Here is an 18,896-nt window from a genome sequence, read left to right on the forward strand (position 1 = left end):
TTATAGTAGACAATTTTCGGTGCATCATTATTCACACATTGTAAACTAATTAAAATTTGACCCTATATTATTCTTGTTTCTTGTTTGTTTGTTGCCATAAAGTGCAAACATTTAAAGTGTCAGATTAGTCATTATGGCAGCAACCTCAACCATAGCAGAAGAATAGCCTATAAATTGATTACTATAAAATAATCATTTGATCAAACAGTCACTTACTGCTATAGGTGATGTTGAACCCTCGACCAGACATTGAGTGATCAGCCTGAAACTCCAGCTGCAGTATGTTACTGTTGGACGTCAGATGAGAAGGTACTTCAGCCCCCGAGAAGCGTCCTAGAATTGTTGCTCCTGACTGATCCCCATCTTTGATAGTAAGGAAGTCATACGGCGGCTCTAAGTCAAAGTCATTGAAGGCCAGATGGATCCTGGAGCCAGTCTCAGAGATAATCAGCCACACACAGTTGAGGTTGTTCCCGTAGCCTTCTGGGTAGTCGGGAGACAACACTGTTCCCATGGGTGCAGTGAAGTTGGAGAAACAGGGGACTGTGTGATAGGGCAAAATATATCAGTGCTGATTAAAAAGTTAAATATTCTGAGAAAGGCAATTTGTTTTACATTGACTCTCATTTACCACATGACAGTCTGCACTGCAGATTCTGCCATAACAGGATCAGGGACAAAGATCTGTATAGAACAATGTCAGTACTGCATAAGTAGCTCAGCAATCAGGAGACAGCACTATTCCCATGGGCACTGAAAAGCTGGAGAAACATTAAGGCAGCTGGAGCTGCCGCATAGCTGTACATAAGTACAGGCCTATAGAAGCATAGGTGCTCAGGAATGCTGTACACTGTCTCAAAGGATGCAGTTAACTTGAAGGAATAGAAAACTACATTTATATCATTGATATGAGTTGGGAATATTGAACTTAAAAGAAAAGGTTCTAGTTGCCTCAACAAAGGGAAACATGCAGCATTGTGCAGATTGCATTCTCTGGAGCATCTATGCAGAATAACAGGGAGTACCCGACATTCTTCTCTTTCAACACCATCCCTAAATAGCGTAGGTAACAACATATGATCAATTTTCCATTTTACCTGACAACCCATGCAATGCAACTTCAATTAACAAGACTATAATTAATCTCCCAATAGCTTTGTGTCATTGTGAACTTTCCAAGTGAATAAGTAATTGCTTTATTTGCCGTCATGAAAAAAAAAACAAAAAAAAAACGTGAATGTGACTCACATATGCAGATGGGGATATTAGCTGACCACTGATTGTTGTTCTGGCAGGTTATCATCCTCTCCCCGATGAGCTCGAATCCAAACTGGCATTCAAAACGCAGAACATCTCCATTTAAAAACCCACTGCCCTCCTGGTAGCCATACAGAGGAGTACCAGGGTCGCCACAACTCTCTTTGTCAATTTCTGTTGGTGAAGGATTTAGAAGAGGAAAGATGGATTGTTGAATTGCCATGGCAGAAAAAGGAAAGGGGAATAGTAGAGGATTAACTTTGGCAAAGTACTGTGGGAATTTTTTTAAATTTTGCTCATTATCTGTAAAGGTACAGTTGAAGAGGCCGAGACTAAGGTTGGGAAAGTTTTCTCGAACGGAAAGGAGCAGATAGACAGGAGGACAGAGAGGCAAACAGACTTGTTACTTCACTAAAAGATAGTCAGAAAGCAGACAGATACAGAGAGTAGCCAGAGATGATATCTGCACTAAAGTCTGTGTACCTTTGTAGTTTATCTTAAAGCCAATTGAGCCCACACTCTCATCAGACTGCAGATGAAGCCACATCTGATGGGACATGCTGACAATCAAGTCTGGGACGAAGCTCCCAGTCAGCCTGCAGAGAGGACATTAAGAAGTCACAATAGAATTAAAGCACATGTTTAAAATATCTCACATATCCACATTTTCCAAAGAAAACTAAATAAAATGGTTTTTGTGCAACATTATTATTGATATAAAATGCCTAAAATAATGTCTGAAATGCTTACACCTGAATATATTATTATATTTCAATTGAATTTGACAATAAAATATAATATTCCATATCCATGTGGGAGGCATAGTGGCACAATTCAGAGCCAATATTAGTGATACAGTGTATTGAGGACAATGTGACTCTGCACACACGTCTGGCCTCTCGTCACAATTCAAAAAGAGCTTTTGGTTTAATTGGCAACTTCAAACCTGCCAGAGGTGTAACTGCCTGTGACTGAGTCATTGTGTATTGTTCTGCATTTAATCTATGAAAGAGTAACAACCGAGGATATACACGACCCACCGCCCAGTGTCAGCTGGGATTGGCCCCTGCTTTCCCAAACTAGCTTGGATAGAAAGATAAAACATATAGTAGGTAATGTTGTACTTACACTTGAATAATTGTTTTAGAGTCACCAACTTCTCCTCCATCTCCAATGGTTAGGGAATCGTACCCGATTTCTAGGTCGAACTCTTCAAAGTTGATCTGAATAACCTGTTGACAAATACAATGTTAAGTCACTTTGACAGATTGAGATCCATTACTGATGAGTGTTGAAGCGTATAACAAACCTTCAGAGCAGTATGTTGGGAGTATCTCCCATTAAAGCTACTGATTCAGTTACCATACAGCTTTGACAGTACATGCACACCTGTTTTCCTTTTAAACTTAGAGAAATTCACTGTAAAAACTGGAGTTGATGATAAACTGTTATATATATATATATATGTTTCCAAAACAAGTGGAAATGATTAACAGTGAGAGAGCAAGAGGAAATTATTAAAGGAAATTATATTGCATTTATTTTGATTTCCATTTATAATTACAGGATGTTTTAGGAGGAACTAGAATACTCCGTTTAGTGAAGCAAAGAAGTGCATATAATTTTACTTTATATGTGTTAGAAAAATAAGGGAAAGGAAACAGATGCCTATTGGGACTATGGATAGAGGTTTGTCCTGGTTTTGGTTGATTGATCATGTGTATGACCTTTCTGGACCTAAAGAAGGATAGTTGTCACTATTCTAGCAAACCAATGGGGATGCAAAGACTATAAACAATAAAGTAAGTTTCAGAGTAAAATAGTTCAAAACAGATCAAATAGATCATTTAAGGCTTTATTGATGTAAAGAGTAAATCATTGTCATATTTGAACACTTTGAAAACCCCTAATTTGAATGATTGTCAATTATCTGTACAATATAACCCATAGTGTCCGATATCTAAAGTAGAAAATGGAAACCTCTACCTGAAAATACATTTATAATGCCATATGCTTTGCTGTAAAAAGAACAAACATGTTTAAGGTAACTCGATAAAAAAAACAATCACATTTCACAAGGCAAGTAGCTGCGTGACATAAGAAATATTCTGGAAGTTTTGGAATTATGCAGAAGCGACCCTTCAAACTCAAACCAAAAAATTGAATCGACAGAAAAAAGAAGACAAACATAAAAGTCGAGTCACATCAACTTTCTGACTGTTTATGAAACACGGCTTTGACAAAGAGTGTGTGTCCATGCAGCAAACAAAGGACACTGGAAACATCCTTCAAGGCAATACACAAACTGACAGAAGCATCGCTTTACATTACTTCAGAGCACAAATCAAAACTGGAGAGCCAGCCATAGCAAACACATCAAGGAAGTCCAAAATTATTAATTGCCTGTGTGCATATACCCTTCAGATAACTTTGTTGGTTGTCACTGGAATGTCAGTTTTCTCTTGACAAATGTACATAGCATCTCAAAAGATAACATATACAAACATCAGACTGGCAACAGCTGCTTACACTGATGATAATCATGTAAAACTGCCGAGACGTTTCACAACAGCAGCACATTATCTGAGCCTGCACGGACTGTTGATGAACGGAAGGGTCCTGTAATGACGCGAGTGTCACATCTGTTGATGACGAGCATATGATGGCCGCTTGCTCATCCTGAGCTCCCCTTCTCTTTTTGGCCATGGGGAGGACAATGCCTGCACAATATCCATGTGTAACCGCTCATTACAATGCACACATAAGCATAATTACCATAATAACACTAATGGACCAAGTTTCAGTGCCGAGTCAATGGCTTGTTTGTCTACAAGAGTGCACAGTGGCACAAAGCTGTGGCACTTGCCAGTCCTTGTGAGCGCTGAACGAGAGCTGGTTGGTTAGTTATTAGTTATTAGCAGAACAGTGCTTAGCAAACACCCCTGTGTCGACAACTCACTGGACATATAATCAATTGAAATAAATGTGTGTTGGGGAACGGTAATGACCATTAGGGAAACTGCTTTGACCTCATCACTCTGGGGAAATGTTGATCTCATTCAGTCACTACTTTTCACTGTGTGTGTTAACCAAAGATGATTGAGACAAATTACTCGCTTTCTTCATTACAGTCATGGGCGAACTGAAAGACTGTTTAAGCTGAAAAATTAAATCCAATGCAGATATGTACATCAATTAGGCCCAATGGACATACGTTAAAATGCATGAATATTCTATGTGACCTTTCATAACCTTAAAAAACTCTGGGAGAATGCATGCATGCATAAGTACGCCTCAAGTCGAGAAAAAAATGCAAGCTTTCAGAATGCAAAAAGATGAGGGATACTGTGCCGTTGGGAGACAAAAACTTAGTTGTCGTCACTAAATAATGACAAACTACACTGGTGAAATTATTTCTAAAATACACATAAGAATATAGATAGATGCATGCTATTACTTAAATTTTGTGTAAATCTGCTCCTGGATTTCTTCAATAAATTAATCTAGAAAATGAAACCATTTTTAAAAACTATAAGCCATATTACAAAGTGACTTCTCAGAGGGACATTTAACAAGTGGTCGCTGAGCATTTATTATTTTAATGGGACTGGTGGTACAATTGGCACCACACAACACTTTTTTCACTCATTATTACCAACATCAATAATCACTGGGTTCATTGGGCTCCTTATCTTTATCTGTACTGTGTGAACATTTTATTTGGGGAAAAAAAGCTGCTTTAATCTTGTTGCAATGCATATCTTTTTGCAAATCTTGAGAAATACATCAAATACATTAAATAGAAGTATTTAAAAAAAACAGCTGGGTCTTCACACACAAAAAACACACATAATAAAAAAAAAACCTCTATAAACTAAGGGTACTTAAAAGGCTTTTTTTCACATTAAATTTTTATGGGGGCCAGAAAATTACAAAAATGTGGTCATTGCTTCTTGAAAATAAGTCATATAATTTCTGCTTGGATAACATTTATAATGGGTATTACAGAATGGAAACAAAGTTTACATTTATCTGCTTTAGTATTATTTCCTTAGTTGCAGTACAATCTCAAATAATGTTGAGGAATTGTAAACGTGACACTCGTAAAACTGGGGCAGTGTTTCCAGTATAAAAAAGTGCCTTTCCAGCAGAGATAACCACTGCAAGTGTTGTGCCAAATTATGACTCAAAATGCAAACTAGTTTACCCCGTCCAACGAGGAACTGGCATGAAAATGATTGACTGAACCCCACCTTGTTGGGGTCGCTGGCAGTGATGATCCACACACACTGGGAGTTACTCTCATATTGAATTGGGAAGTTGGGGGATGTGAAGGTCCCTGAAGGTCCCTGTAGATTTGACCCACATGTTTTCACTGCAACACAAGATGACAAAGATGAAAGATGATATAAAGCATATATGACTTATAACATTAAACAAAGTTGTATGGTTCATTCTATTTAAGATGTTTCCATAATTCACCAAATATAAAGATTACTCTTTATTTTGGTATGGTGACGTACACACGAGATTCTAATTGAAAATAAATCTGATACTTTATTTGCAAATTGGACCTTTTATCTGTACAGATAGATAATGATTTATAGGGCTTACCATGTAAATCTTCACGAAACCTAACTGAACAAAACATCACAGGAAATTCACAATAGATAATGATGGTTTAGCACTCAGAAGGCAGAGGAATAACTCCTGCATTGTAATATATTGTTTGCACAAGCTGAGAGAAGGTCCATTAGCTGCATTTCCATTAATCACATTTTTAAAAGGTGCTCCAGGTATTATGAAACACAGAAAAACATGCAGAGCGTTTTGGAATAGAAAAGTAAAGCGCTGCTGCAGAGGCCTTCATACATAATTAACAGAAATGAACTTTCCTCGATCTGCATAGAGCCTATATCCAGAGGCACTGCCTTAATCAAACTGTTTTATTAGCTCTCTGGAAGCCTTGCTCACCCTTGCAGACGGGTCTGTGGTCGCTCCAAGCGGCAAAGACTTCGGCTACGCGCTGGCAGGTAATCGTTTTGGAACCCTGCAGCACATGGTCCTCATCACAGGTAAATTGAGCAGTTGCTCCGATGCTGAGGAGATAACAAACACCATTAACGCCTGAAAAAAGCAATCAATTCTTCGAAAATGACTCCTGACAAAATATTAAATTCATTATTTATTTCACCTCATCGGTGGACAAAGAACCACACACTCAAGTGTGTGAGGACTTCAGAGTGCATGAGTGCAGGTAACTAACAGCCCGGGCAAAATAAATTCATTTTTTATACTTGGAAGTGTCTTTGTGGATTCATGAAAACTGTTTGTTTTACAATGTACTTATCATGAGGTAAAGCATAACTCAATCAAACACGGGTAAAAGGTTACCAGTTTATAGTTTTGTCTTCTGATCCAAAAATCCAACATTATATGTTTACTGTGAATAGTTTCCAACCTTTTAATTACAGAATAATTAAAAGGAAATAATATTGCAAATAGCGATTCAAATTATTGGCTTACTTTGTACCAATTTAGAGTACCAATTGAGAGTAGAGTAGCAGAGTATTTCAAAAGTACTGAAGCAGATCACATTGTGAAATTTTTACTCAACTATAGGTGGAATTATATTCCAAAAAAGATACTCCAAAGTGCTGTTTCCCCAAAAGACCACTAAAGCCCCGTTTCCACTGCACAAAAAGTGCAGGGATAGACCGGTACAGTCCGTTACGGTTCGCGTTGCCACCGCAGGAATGCGGAAACAACCGCTCCAAAGGCGGCCGCTTTTCCGCTCCCCTTCCGTTGGGGTACTCGGCACCATGGAATGGGTCTGAGTTTGAGGAGCCGTCTGCTGATTGGTCAGTGATTTACTACACGCCCTCAATATGTTCATATGTCGGCTGCATGAATCCTCTGCTGTCAGTGTGGTCAGCAATTGTTGCATAAGAAAAACTGTCTAAAAGTCACATTATTACTTGAAGAACTGTGACAAGCAAACACTTTTAAATGTATATATGTCGGTATCATTTAACAGATGGTTTATCGTAATATCTTTCAAAAAACAAGGATTCTTGCTTTTGTTTTGTTTTCATTTCAAACAGATGTGAGCATCTTTGCTCCCGCAGCAAAACGTCAACTTACCTGAAGTCAGAGCCAGCCCGTTTGCCATTCTCTGGCTCACCTGGATCAGGGCAGTAATTAGACACCTGTTTGATTCCTCCTTCATTCACTAAACAGAGAAGAGCAGAACCAACACTTCAGTGACAGAGAGAAATTGCCATTAAAAAAGCACCTCAACAGTAGATACAGTAATTCTGCCTGCTCAACATATACGTTTGGAAACAATTGAGCTGTGGGATTCCCGCAATGAGACATTCAGAAGTCCAATGTCATCTGCAAATGTAAAACACATTTGACGTGGAGTTATTTTTCAGTACCACTGTGAAATCACACTCGTGCTTTGTAATATCAATGTGGGCACCAAGGGTAAATGCAACACTCTTTCCCGAGCTGGGCGAAATATAGGAAAATCTATCTCGGCCCAATAGGGACTAAGAGGATTAAATAACCTTCAACTCTGAATTGCAAGAGCAACAATAATCACTCAGTCTGACTCTACCTACATAATAACAATTTAAGTGCACTCGATAATGCCTCAGAGATGTGCTTCATATTCACCGTTGCCTCTACTGTGGAAGAAACGCAGAGTTGGTTCAGACCAAGAAAAAACATTACTTTGAACAGGCTCAGCTCACTCACATTATTAGCAAAAAGAAATCAAGGTGGCCTCCTCTGGCAATTTGTAAAATATGTAGCATCACATTAAGGTTTATTTCAATATTTTCAGTTGAACACACACACACACACACACACACACACACACACACACACACACACACACACACACACACACACACACACACACACACACACACACACACACACACACACACACACACACACACACACACACACACACACACACACTTTGTATTCTTATGAGAAACTCTCCCAGCAAGTGTTATTTCTTTTAAGTCTTTCAGAAAGTTAATCAGCTCTGAACTAATTGTTGCAAAATTACAATACAGTTATGTGTTCAATTATATGCAATAAATCCACAAGGCTTATGAAGCATCCCTTCAGTCTTTTTAATGATATCCAACATTGTCTCGTGGAGAAGATTATGGTCCTGTGCATTATTCATGTTTCTTGCTGCAGTTATGTCACATAAGGTAATAAAGATTACAACCTGTTCTCATCGAAGTGTTTAGGACACTGTTGAGTTAAAGGGAATTGTGTTCCAGATTTATGTCAATGACACGGCACCACAAGCAATTAAAATGCATTCACTCCCATCCGAAGTGCACGCAAATCACCTGACAAGTGAATGGTCATTCAGCTTTGACTACTTCTATGTGTATGAATCTAAGTCACTCTTCTGTGCTACTTAAACAGGATAAAATCATACTGAGGGAGTTACTCCCAACTAAAATTGATCAAACTAAGCATTTTGCTGCAAGCAAAAAACAACAAATAATTCTGTCAGGGTAGGATGTCCCGTAATATGAGTGAAGAGGTCATCAGAAAGAAATAGAGACTGCACTTCTGCAAAATCTAGTACTGTAGCTTAATTCCTTCATCGAATGATGCAGCAAAAAAGACAAAAAAAAAAAGAAAAAAAGAAACCAAGACCAAAAACACAAGTCCTACATAAACAAAAATAAAAATCCAAACAATGAAAACAGTTGCATAATAAAAATAAAAGACTTACTCAAAGACAGTTTGTTAGTGTTGTCCTTTCCTGGTAATAATTTTACCCCTCTGGATTTAAGCTCTCCAGAGCTTTTCACTGGTCGAGAGCAATAGAAAGAGTTCATTAGATAAAAGAAGTTACAGTATTAGATGTGAGAAGATACAGTACAAGTGTTTCTTTCTCTTGTCTTGTGAAGAACATCAAACTATCATTGCTAATGCTGTGCATGCTTTTCGATAAAGCATCGAGTCCACCGGCTATGATGTATTCCCCAGGCTCACCAGAGTTCTTTTGTAAAAACTAAACTAGTTTTCAATGTCTGCCTGTTTGTGTAATTCCTACATTTAAAACAGTGGATGAAAATCGATCGGTGAAGGCAGATTGACTAGTTTTAAGTTGCAGGGGAGAAATCCTATGAAGAATTAAAAAAAAAAAAAAAAAAAACAGCCAAAGGACTGAATGGTACTTATCTTAAGACATACTAATTAAACACAGTTGGGGCCAGATTGCAAACAAAAGCCAGGTGATGCAAGTAGCTGTCATCAATAGAAGAGCCGAGAGCAATAAGTGATGTATCAAGCAAAACAAGGCTATTTGAATTCTAAAACATTGGGATGATGCTTTTCCTCTGAGCCACCCACTAGGTCAACTGGTTATTTCAAGATGTTACACAAACAGGATGTGATAGGATTTTATGACCAGATGATGATTATATGCTCTAAAGTATACTTCCTCATTAAATCTCCAAGCGCTTGTCTTGACTTGAAATCCTTTGCCTCTAGCATTTGCAATTTCTTTTAATCACTTCACAACAATACACTGCAACAAATGACGAATGGGAATTCTTATGGAGTTGAGTTCATGAATCAATTTACTGTAGAGTGCACAACACGCCTGCTAGTCCAGGCTTCTATTGAGCCATTTACTGTGAAGTTGCAGGGTTTCTATCTGGCTCAGGGCCAGGATTTGAGAAAGACTATATGCAGCACATACACCGACGTTAAAGTCATGCCAGAGAACAACGTGAGGGTAATGAATAGCTGAGTGTAACAGAGCTGAATTTTTCCAAGGGGGGAGTATATACAGTATTTATCTTTCAAATATTTGATTAACAAGGTCCTTTGAAGTCAATGGTTTGAAGCAGGAAAAGCCTCTGTGCCCTCTACAGAGGGTATTAATCAAACTGTTTAATATTCAGTTAAGAAAGATCAAAAACATGTTTTGTAATTACAGTGTGTTTTTCCTTTTTCGTTTAAGTAAGGGCCGTCCTCGGTTACAACGTGCAAATGAAAGAACCACGTCTTACCTTGATACTGAGCCCTGAAGCCTTTGTGGCGATGGTTACTTTCTGTCACGAAATGCAACCGTAGCCAGTTTTTGTTGCTGATGATGGGTGCTGGAATATTCATTCCAGTAAGCCTGAGCATGAAGAGTCAAAAAGAAAACATTTAATCTGTTTTGACTTTAGTTCATCTCCACAGCTTTCCCAGTACTTCTCATCTGTTCCTGTTATTAAAAATGGAAAACAACATTAGCAAATCTGAAAAATCAGTGGATGAGAATCTCAGGAAGCGATATCACGACTTCAATTAAGACATTACAAATATTAGCAAATAAAACAAACTGGCTCAATAAAATATTTTTTTAAACAACCATTCCATGTACCACAACAAGATTTCATGCTAAAAAAAAAAAAATGACAACCAGTTGTGCAATCAAAGAAAAAAAATTGTTGATTTGACTCTGGAACTTTATTCACACAGTTTTGAAACATGGATGGATGAATTTGTGAGGGAAGAAGGAAAACAGAAATGTATCGTGTGCCGTAACTGTGAATCCAACTGGTCTGTGTGACTCAAAGTCACTGTGTGAAACCTGACTATATCCACCTTTGTGTCTGTGTCTAGTTGTAGATCAGAGCTTTTGTTCAGCACATGGCCGCAGCATCGAGGGCGCTGTATAATCGAAGAGACTTAAAGCTGCCAGAAGCCTTCTCATTTGTCTGGTTAACCAGCTCTGTTTGTTTTGTCTTCCTATTGCCTTGCAATTCCACCACTGTGTACCCTGTCATACCACAGTCAATAGAGCACGATGCCACTGGATCTATTAAACTGTGGCTTAGAAAAGAGGGGAAAAGAGCACGGTGCAATTGAACCCCGTGTTTCCAAATAGTCTCGCTTTATTAAAAAAACAAACAAACTGTGAGCGTGCGTGCCCACCCACGTGAATGTTTTTTTGTTGTTGTTGTTGTTGTGTGCAGTTGTGCTTAAGGTCACTTTTCTTTGTAATTCTTTGGCATTTACCACAGAGACACCTGAGGGGCAGAGAGATAAGGGCAAAATAAAAGAAATGAAATTGGCAGTTAGTGAAAGGAGAAGAGGCAGGAAGACAACACTGAAGAGAAACAATTGCGACAGTAACTTTTTTCCCAGTTCGTGGCCACTGGAGTGAAGAACAGGCATCAGAACAAAATGTTCTTGACATTTGAGTCTTTATTTTGATTACAGCAGAAGACCCAGGTGTTTAAATGAGAGCTTTCCATCACTTTATAGGCTGTCACATATTTTATTTTAACTGATGCGCAAACTAAATGCAAATTTTAAATACTGATCTGTTTAAAACAAATTATCCATCACAAGGGGAGATGATGGCAGCTCCTAGAGGGGAGTTAAAAGGTAATTGATTTTCACACAAAAGTTGACCTTTTCGCTCATTGCGTCATTGATGAAATGCTAATGACACCAATATACGGGCTGAATGAATAAGCGCAGCCTTCAGGTAGAGAAACCAGAAGACACTCCCTCTGTGTATTGCGCAGCAAAACCTACAAATTATGGAAAGATATTCTCTGGAAGCCAAAAAGAAAATGGATTGTCATAATAAAACTGTACGTATCTAGAAGTAACAAGCAGCCTCCAAGTTCCAGAGTAGTGATGGAACATATTTAAAGCTAGTCGAGGTAAATATATTGTTGTCACAAGGGCAAAGCGTAGCAGAGGAAGTGAAACATGATGCACCATTAACACTAAATAAGGGCTTAATGACACCTTAGTAAGGATTTACTCCGCTGGGTGAATTTGCATCAATGTGCCTCAAACCACTCTTTTCGATTATGCAATAGCAGCCTGCATGCAAAAGTCCCTCAGCAACATAAAGCAATGAGAGCACAAAGCTAACAACAATAGGCAGGATATTATAATGGGATTGCTACTCTGCCCAGCTCACTCAAAGGTGGATATCACAATATTCAGATGCAGGGATGTAATTAACGCCTTAATTTTTTTTTTTTAGACCGACGACTGACAGAGAGGAAACACTCCATGCAGTTGATTGAAAATGAATGTATAGCTTGCCAAATATTTTTCCTTCTTTTAACTTTAATAGCAAATTGTGACTGTAGTTTGTTCATGACCTATATGGTTGAAAGTGCTATCACAAATAACAAGCAAAGTAATTAGTGCATTATTGATTTATCCAAAAACTTGCTTTGCAATACAACATTTCTGCACATCACAAGCATGTCTATGTAACTATAATAAACTATAATAAAGTGAATTAATTGGAAAGTTGGGACTTCCTTTTCTACTCATCAAATACGAACAAGAAAGTGGTCTACTGTTGTCTTATTGAGTGACAAAAGATGAGAGACCAATGGGGTGAAAATATGGATTCTCAATGCGACACTATCTCGGTAGATTGATTCATACTGTATTTGTTCCTTCATATATATGCAGTGTGGCTTTTTGGAGATTACTCCTCGACTTCATCAAAGTTTTAATTTGCTTCATATCATTGATTCGTGGCTTCTCATGGGCAATTGGTGGATGCTTTTGACGTAGGTCTGTGAGGCATACATGAGGGTTTTCGTGAACTTCTCAGAGTGAAATGCGCATGAGTTGATAGGATGGGAGGTTGAAGAGAGCACGGCAACCTCATCAAAATACCAACCTAACGAGTCCCAGTGTGCAGGGACTGTGGCCAAGTGTGGCCCCGAGGCCAAAGCGATAAGCCGAAATCTCTGGTGTCTGTACTTACTTTCACAGAGAAGTGAGCGAGGAGTAAGTGCACCGCAGATAATGAATGATCACTTCGTACATGTCAAAAAGATAGGGCTAGGTGAATTTGTCTTCTCCTCCCACCTATATTTTATAGAATCTGACACGAGGGATTGAAGGATAATTGAAGGAATGTTTTATGTGATAAGGAAGGAGCCAGTGATGTCTTCCCCTTCTGCTCCACCCTGATCACACTGGCTACAGAGAACAATGAACATGTTGCCATTATAGCCAGCACTTCTTTAACCAAAACATTTCCCCCCCCCCCCCAGACTGACAAAACCAAGAGTTTTAAAGCAGAGCTTTTGGAAGATTCTTTGTGGGTTGTTTTTGTGTGGAAATATCAATAATGAATCCCAGAATGGAGACATTGAATATAATACACATGATGATTTAGTCAAAGTAAGTAATTTAGCCGCAGGGCACCTCTTGCTTTCAAGCTCCTTCGAAAATTGTAATTTTCCTCTGACAACCATTTAGCCCCTCTGGTGGAAAATGATTGTTTGTATTCTGCAAACCAACCAGAAAACTGCTGTAATTGTTTGGTGATGTAACAACAACTAAAATTTCAGGTTCAATCTAATAGGTTAAATATATCGGCTACATGCAGGGGGTGGGGGGACTGCATCTAATATTGTCAAAGCTTTTCAGTTTTAATGTTGTGGGTCCAGTTCTTAAATAATGACAAGTAATCTGCAACTTGTCCTTTCTGCCCTTTATGGACAGGGCTGAACAATCACAGAAAAGGTCAGAAAAATAAAGAATTGTTTTCCAAGGCCTTGCCAGAGTCCAATGCTGGCTTTTGTATAAAAAAGGGAAGGAAAAAAAAATCTGTGTATTTTTACAATGATTGATGTGTAGCCTCACACCAACCTTCTCGAGCCTGACTACAATGAAATCGATAAACTCATTTGCAGAGATATGATAGAAACCTTCAATTGATCAAAGGATAAAAGGCATTAAAGAGTCCTCAGAAAAGCATTTTTCCCCATAGCCTTGGATTTTTTTTTTATAGCTTGAAGATTTAGCTATCTGGGATTGGCTTTCAGGTTAAATGAACATGTTTTCTTTCATCTTTAGAAATGTTGTTAGCAACTTTGACATTGCTGATTTATATTTTTGGGAAACATAACAAAATATATAGTTTGGGAATAACAATTTGAAATCTGCAACTTTTTATTTGTATTGCATCCGTGTGTCCTGTCAAATGATGCAATAAGACAGGTTGAGTGTGGATAACAAGTTGGATCACATTTCAAATCCTGAAGAAAATGAACAGGTGAGGTTAAATCTAGCGGAATTTGAGTTTCCTGGCTGTCAATCACTGTTGAGCAGCTGTAAAACCTCCAAGGGTAAATTGACAGTTTTCTTGCCTGCACCTGGTGCTATATGTTAGGGTGTTTCAAAGTTTAGCTGTCCAACGGCCTTGTGCATGCCGCAAACATTCATAAAAAGTCAGCGAGTGATAGCAATGAAATTTATGTGTATGGAAGATTAATTTGGTGTGAATGTGTTTACCAAGGAAAGTTGTAGCCATTGCTCTAATATTGTAGCCCTGCTGCACTCAAGCTCCCTGGGTCCCATTTGGTTTATGGTGCTTAAAACTAAAACTCTGTCTGACAGCGTCTGACATTTAGTGACGTATGATAACGTCATCGACAAACTAAAAGTGATATACGGTAACAAAGAAACACATAAAAACCTCTAGAAAGGAAAGTTTTGCTTCTTAAACTGTTTTACCTGTTTAAAAAGTTATTTTTAAAGATTTGATTGAATTGATTGAAACCACTAAGAAAGCTGAATGTGGGTGAATGCTTTTTGTTCTCCCAATAATCATTTTGCAACCTTTAATTACTTGTTAATGGACAACATCAGGGGGAACACAAGATTAATTCAACTGTATATTCAGGTTATTAAGCATGCATTCAAATGCAAGTCATGAGACTTGTGAAAATATATAAACATATTGTAACATATTAATATGTAATGGAATTACAAAGAACACGATAGTATCACCATTGTAATCAGCATTTCGATATCGTTTCATATATACAGATAGACAGACTTTATTGTCTGCCCCAAGCAGTAACAAAAATGTATCTTTGAAAGGAAAACACAAATAGGACAAGTACGCACATAAAGGAAATGTTAAACGGAAAGAGGAAACGGTAGCAGATTTTTAAAAAGAATATACGTACAGTCCAGTTTTTTTATATAATTTTATTTAGAGTGGCTATTGCATTAAAAATTTAATTTTAAAGGCAAGATAATTTTATGATGAAACATGCCAAAATTGGCCAAATCACTAGCAGTCAAACATTCAGACAGGTATCAAGAAACACTCATTCATTAAATCAAGAAGCTGCATGGAAAAACTGCGGAATTAAAATTTCAGAAACTGGTTCTCATAGGTGGCGATACCAACATTTCCTTCAATTCTGATTATGGCGTTTTCTGCAAAATAGTTTGCAAGATGTTGGAGGGGCTAGTTATGTGTACGTGTGAGAAATTTAGTGGCAAAATAAAATACAACATTATCCCTCAACAAATACTCCAGTCAATAATTCATTACATCAGAGTGAACTGTCAATATTACATGTGCAACTGCCTCACGACCAGTTGAAACAAATGGGTTAGAAGCTTTAAAATGGAAAATGCATCCATGTCAATGAAAGAGTTAATTCCCAAGCTCTCCTACCTATGAGAAGAGGGTTACCTGATGGTCTGTCAAAACACATCAGTGTCATCCCATATCGGCTCCCTGTCACAGTCTTCTCAGTTACGTCAACATACAATACTTAGCAGTCATCACCACACTCGGAGCACCTCTCCTTTTGCCTCGGTCTCTCACTGACACAGTGTCTGCCTCCCTCTCTCCCTCCGACTCCAAATGACAACTCACAGGGACAACAGAGCTTGTAGCTCACTGATTGATTGGGGTTTCTTCCATCCAATTATAATTAATGCCTGGCAGGATCACATAAAGCGGGCTGATACTCCCATCCGCACAGCATGCAAAGGAGATGAATAACCTTAGGCTGAAGGTTGAGGGTTAAGCCATTTCATATATCCTTGTTTCAGATGAAAATGACTTCAACATCAACCCCAATGCAGAAAGACAGAAATTGAATCATGCCAAGTCTGCATTTTAAACAAAACTTTGTCGATAAATTGTTATTCAAGTGTATTCTTAATTATGCAACAAGGAATCTCTCTGAATTGATTTAATTCAATTAGAACCATGAGGTGTATTTAAAAATCTTTCTGCACACTGCTTTCCATGAAAATTCATTAAAGGCTCATTTGTATTGCGGTCCAATGTTTTCCAACTTCAGTTTCTAATTCATCCAGCTGATTTTCAAGTAATGCTAAAATGTGCACGACATGCTTGCAAGCCTTTTTACCAGGACTAACATATCAACTTCAGGTAATACAGCTTTGTCTCATTGTGTCTCACTGTAAGCTTTGAGAGCAAGTACAAATCTCATGACTCATTAAATCTACAATGCAAATCCATCTTTTTTTTCTCTGGACCCATTGTTTTTATGTGGTTGTTATGATAAAACAGCACCGTAGGCACCAAGGACAGATTGGGTAATTTCATTCCACTGTTTGATTAATGTTTTATTGTTCCAAGTTTCTATTCATAATTGAATCATTTAGATTTTTTTTTTAATTGCTTCTTTTACATGGGGATACTTTTGAATTTCTTCTTCTGTAAGTTGCTTGAGTGAATTGATCTTTATATACTTTGACTGCTGTACCTTTTGGTCTTTAAGCACCGACTGAAATACTGAACGTTCTACGAATTTACGACTTTAACATGTCAATAAAAACTGACTACATACTGGGAAAATGAACCAACTCTCTGAGATTTAAGTTTATGTTCAATTTGGTAGCCCTGTTTCTTGAACAGAATATAGACCACAAGAAGACTTTTACGAGAGTACTAAAAATCTATTGTTTCTTTTTTGCAGATGTTTTATAAGCACACATTTTTATGCAATCAATTGTGATAACGCCACTTGCATTTCAACAAATACAATGCAACTTTCCACAAAATCACATTGCCATCAAGGTCTTTGTCAAATACAAATGCACGTGCATATCTCCGATCACAGTAAAAACACATCAAAAGTACTACTTTTTCATTTTCTCACAGGGCAACTCACCATATAGTTGGTGGTTCTGATCCTTCTATTTCCAGGAAATCAGACTTCTCCTCCATTTGAAATTCTGTGAACACCAGGGAGATGGTGTCTCCTGGATCTGCCAGTATTGTCCATTTACACTCTCCGCTGCTTCCGAGGCCTCCAGCACCTCCACCTCCGCCAGTGCTCGGGGAGTCACCACTGGGAAAATCGAAGCTGGAAATGAGCCCACTGGAGCCCCTGAGGGTACCACCGCATGTGTCCTCCGCTGTCAATCACCAAAGGAAGAAAAAAAGAAAAAAACAGGGCAAAAGGGATTAAGGGTAGTAAAATAGACAAGAGATCCCAAGGTTATTTTGAACCTGTTACTCAAAGTTCAACATTTGGAAAAGTGGTTGGAGGCATGAGACATTATGTTTCTGTCCCCTCAAATAAATGCAAGCCACAGACAGACTGGAGCTGCAAACCGAGCCTGCGCTTCCAACACAATTTTGTTTTTCACACATTCACACATCACAAGTCCAACTTCTACAACATAATCTCGCCTGATAATCGGAAATGTTAATGATATCAAACAGAAAATTAAAAGGTTGCTTGTGTTTTCTTTAGAGTGACAAGAATCATGAAGCTTTCAGAGGAGTAGCAATTGGCAGCACAATTTGCAAATTAACAGTGTGCTCATTCTGTCACAGCTTACTTTACTGCAGTCTCCATGCAAAGGAATAAGTCATGAATATTCCTTTATACAAGATTCTCTCTTCTTTCTCTCTCTCTCTCTCTCTCTCCATCAGAGTCAGTAATTCATCATTGTTTACGCCGAGCCCCCTCACGTTACAAGACATACACAAATAGTAATAAACAGAGTTATAATGCTTAATTTCTCAAATGTGAGCACAGCAAAGTACATCATGTGAATGTTGATGCACTCTGCCGTAACATCGGCCTGCTCCCTTTCCTTTAGCTTTAGTAGTCCAACCCCCATTCCTCTCCAATTTTTCTATTATTGTTCACTACCCTCCCCTCTATCCCTGTATCCGTTTTTTTTCTCCCCGAAGAATTCTAATGATGGCAGGGCTTTCACAGTTTTCACATCATTTAAGACTAATATGTGACACTCAGCTGTGCCAGGCGAAACCTTTGATGGCTCAGTGCTCAAACTCAGGGCTGTCAGAGCTGCCAGCCTCGGAACATTCCTGTATGCTGCATTACACGATTGGTCAAGGAACAAGGAAGTGGATGTATAAAATTCAAAAGAAGATGAAGGGGGCAAAAGAAGAGCTGCTCGTTAGGTTGATACATGGTCCTTTGACACACGAGCACAAGTACAGCAATTGATCAAAGTATTTACAGGGTGGGAAGAGATGGGAAATTGATACTGTGTGTGACATCAATGTTGTCCATACATGCATGATTCCTATTGAGGGGAGACATTCATTTGCAGGAGACACCAAGGGCAGGCTTGGTAGAGTCTCATGTGTTTTATGCTAGCAGCCCTCTACACAAAAAAGTAGTGGAAATATGATAGAATTCCGTTTATAGTCATACTATTCAACATTTAAATCTAACCCCAAGTGAGGAATATATTTTTTTTTCCACCATAAATCTAAGATGGCATTTCAAAGAAGTAACTGAAGGATTTGTGGCGTTATTGGCCATCGGTTGAAATGAATCCAATAT

At 38.3% G+C, this 18,896-nt stretch overlaps 1 protein-coding gene across 1 annotated transcript in view; it reads right to left on the bottom strand.

Annotated features, from left to right (window-relative positions):
• Positions 1 to 18,896, bottom strand: part of LOC308133227 (CUB and sushi domain-containing protein 3-like) — a gene marked incomplete at both ends in the record, with an annotated part of 215,521 nt that overhangs the window by 139,514 nt on the left and 57,111 nt on the right. Inside the window, 10 exons of the mRNA XM_080500528.1 lie at positions 217 to 543; positions 1,249 to 1,431; positions 1,741 to 1,853; positions 2,386 to 2,489; positions 5,511 to 5,632; positions 6,232 to 6,356; positions 7,402 to 7,489; positions 9,032 to 9,109; positions 10,320 to 10,432; positions 17,241 to 17,487. Of these exons, the coding sequence (XP_080356654.1) occupies positions 217 to 543; positions 1,249 to 1,431; positions 1,741 to 1,853; positions 2,386 to 2,489; positions 5,511 to 5,632; positions 6,232 to 6,356; positions 7,402 to 7,489; positions 9,032 to 9,109; positions 10,320 to 10,432; positions 17,241 to 17,487 (1,500 nt within the window). The remainder of the gene's footprint in view (positions 1 to 216; positions 544 to 1,248; positions 1,432 to 1,740; positions 1,854 to 2,385; positions 2,490 to 5,510; positions 5,633 to 6,231; positions 6,357 to 7,401; positions 7,490 to 9,031; positions 9,110 to 10,319; positions 10,433 to 17,240; positions 17,488 to 18,896) is intronic.

The sequence above is a fragment of the Blennius ocellaris genome, assembly GCF_963422515.1.
Source record: "Blennius ocellaris genome assembly, chromosome: 8".
Classification (NCBI taxonomy): domain Eukaryota; kingdom Metazoa; phylum Chordata; class Actinopteri; order Blenniiformes; family Blenniidae; genus Blennius; species Blennius ocellaris.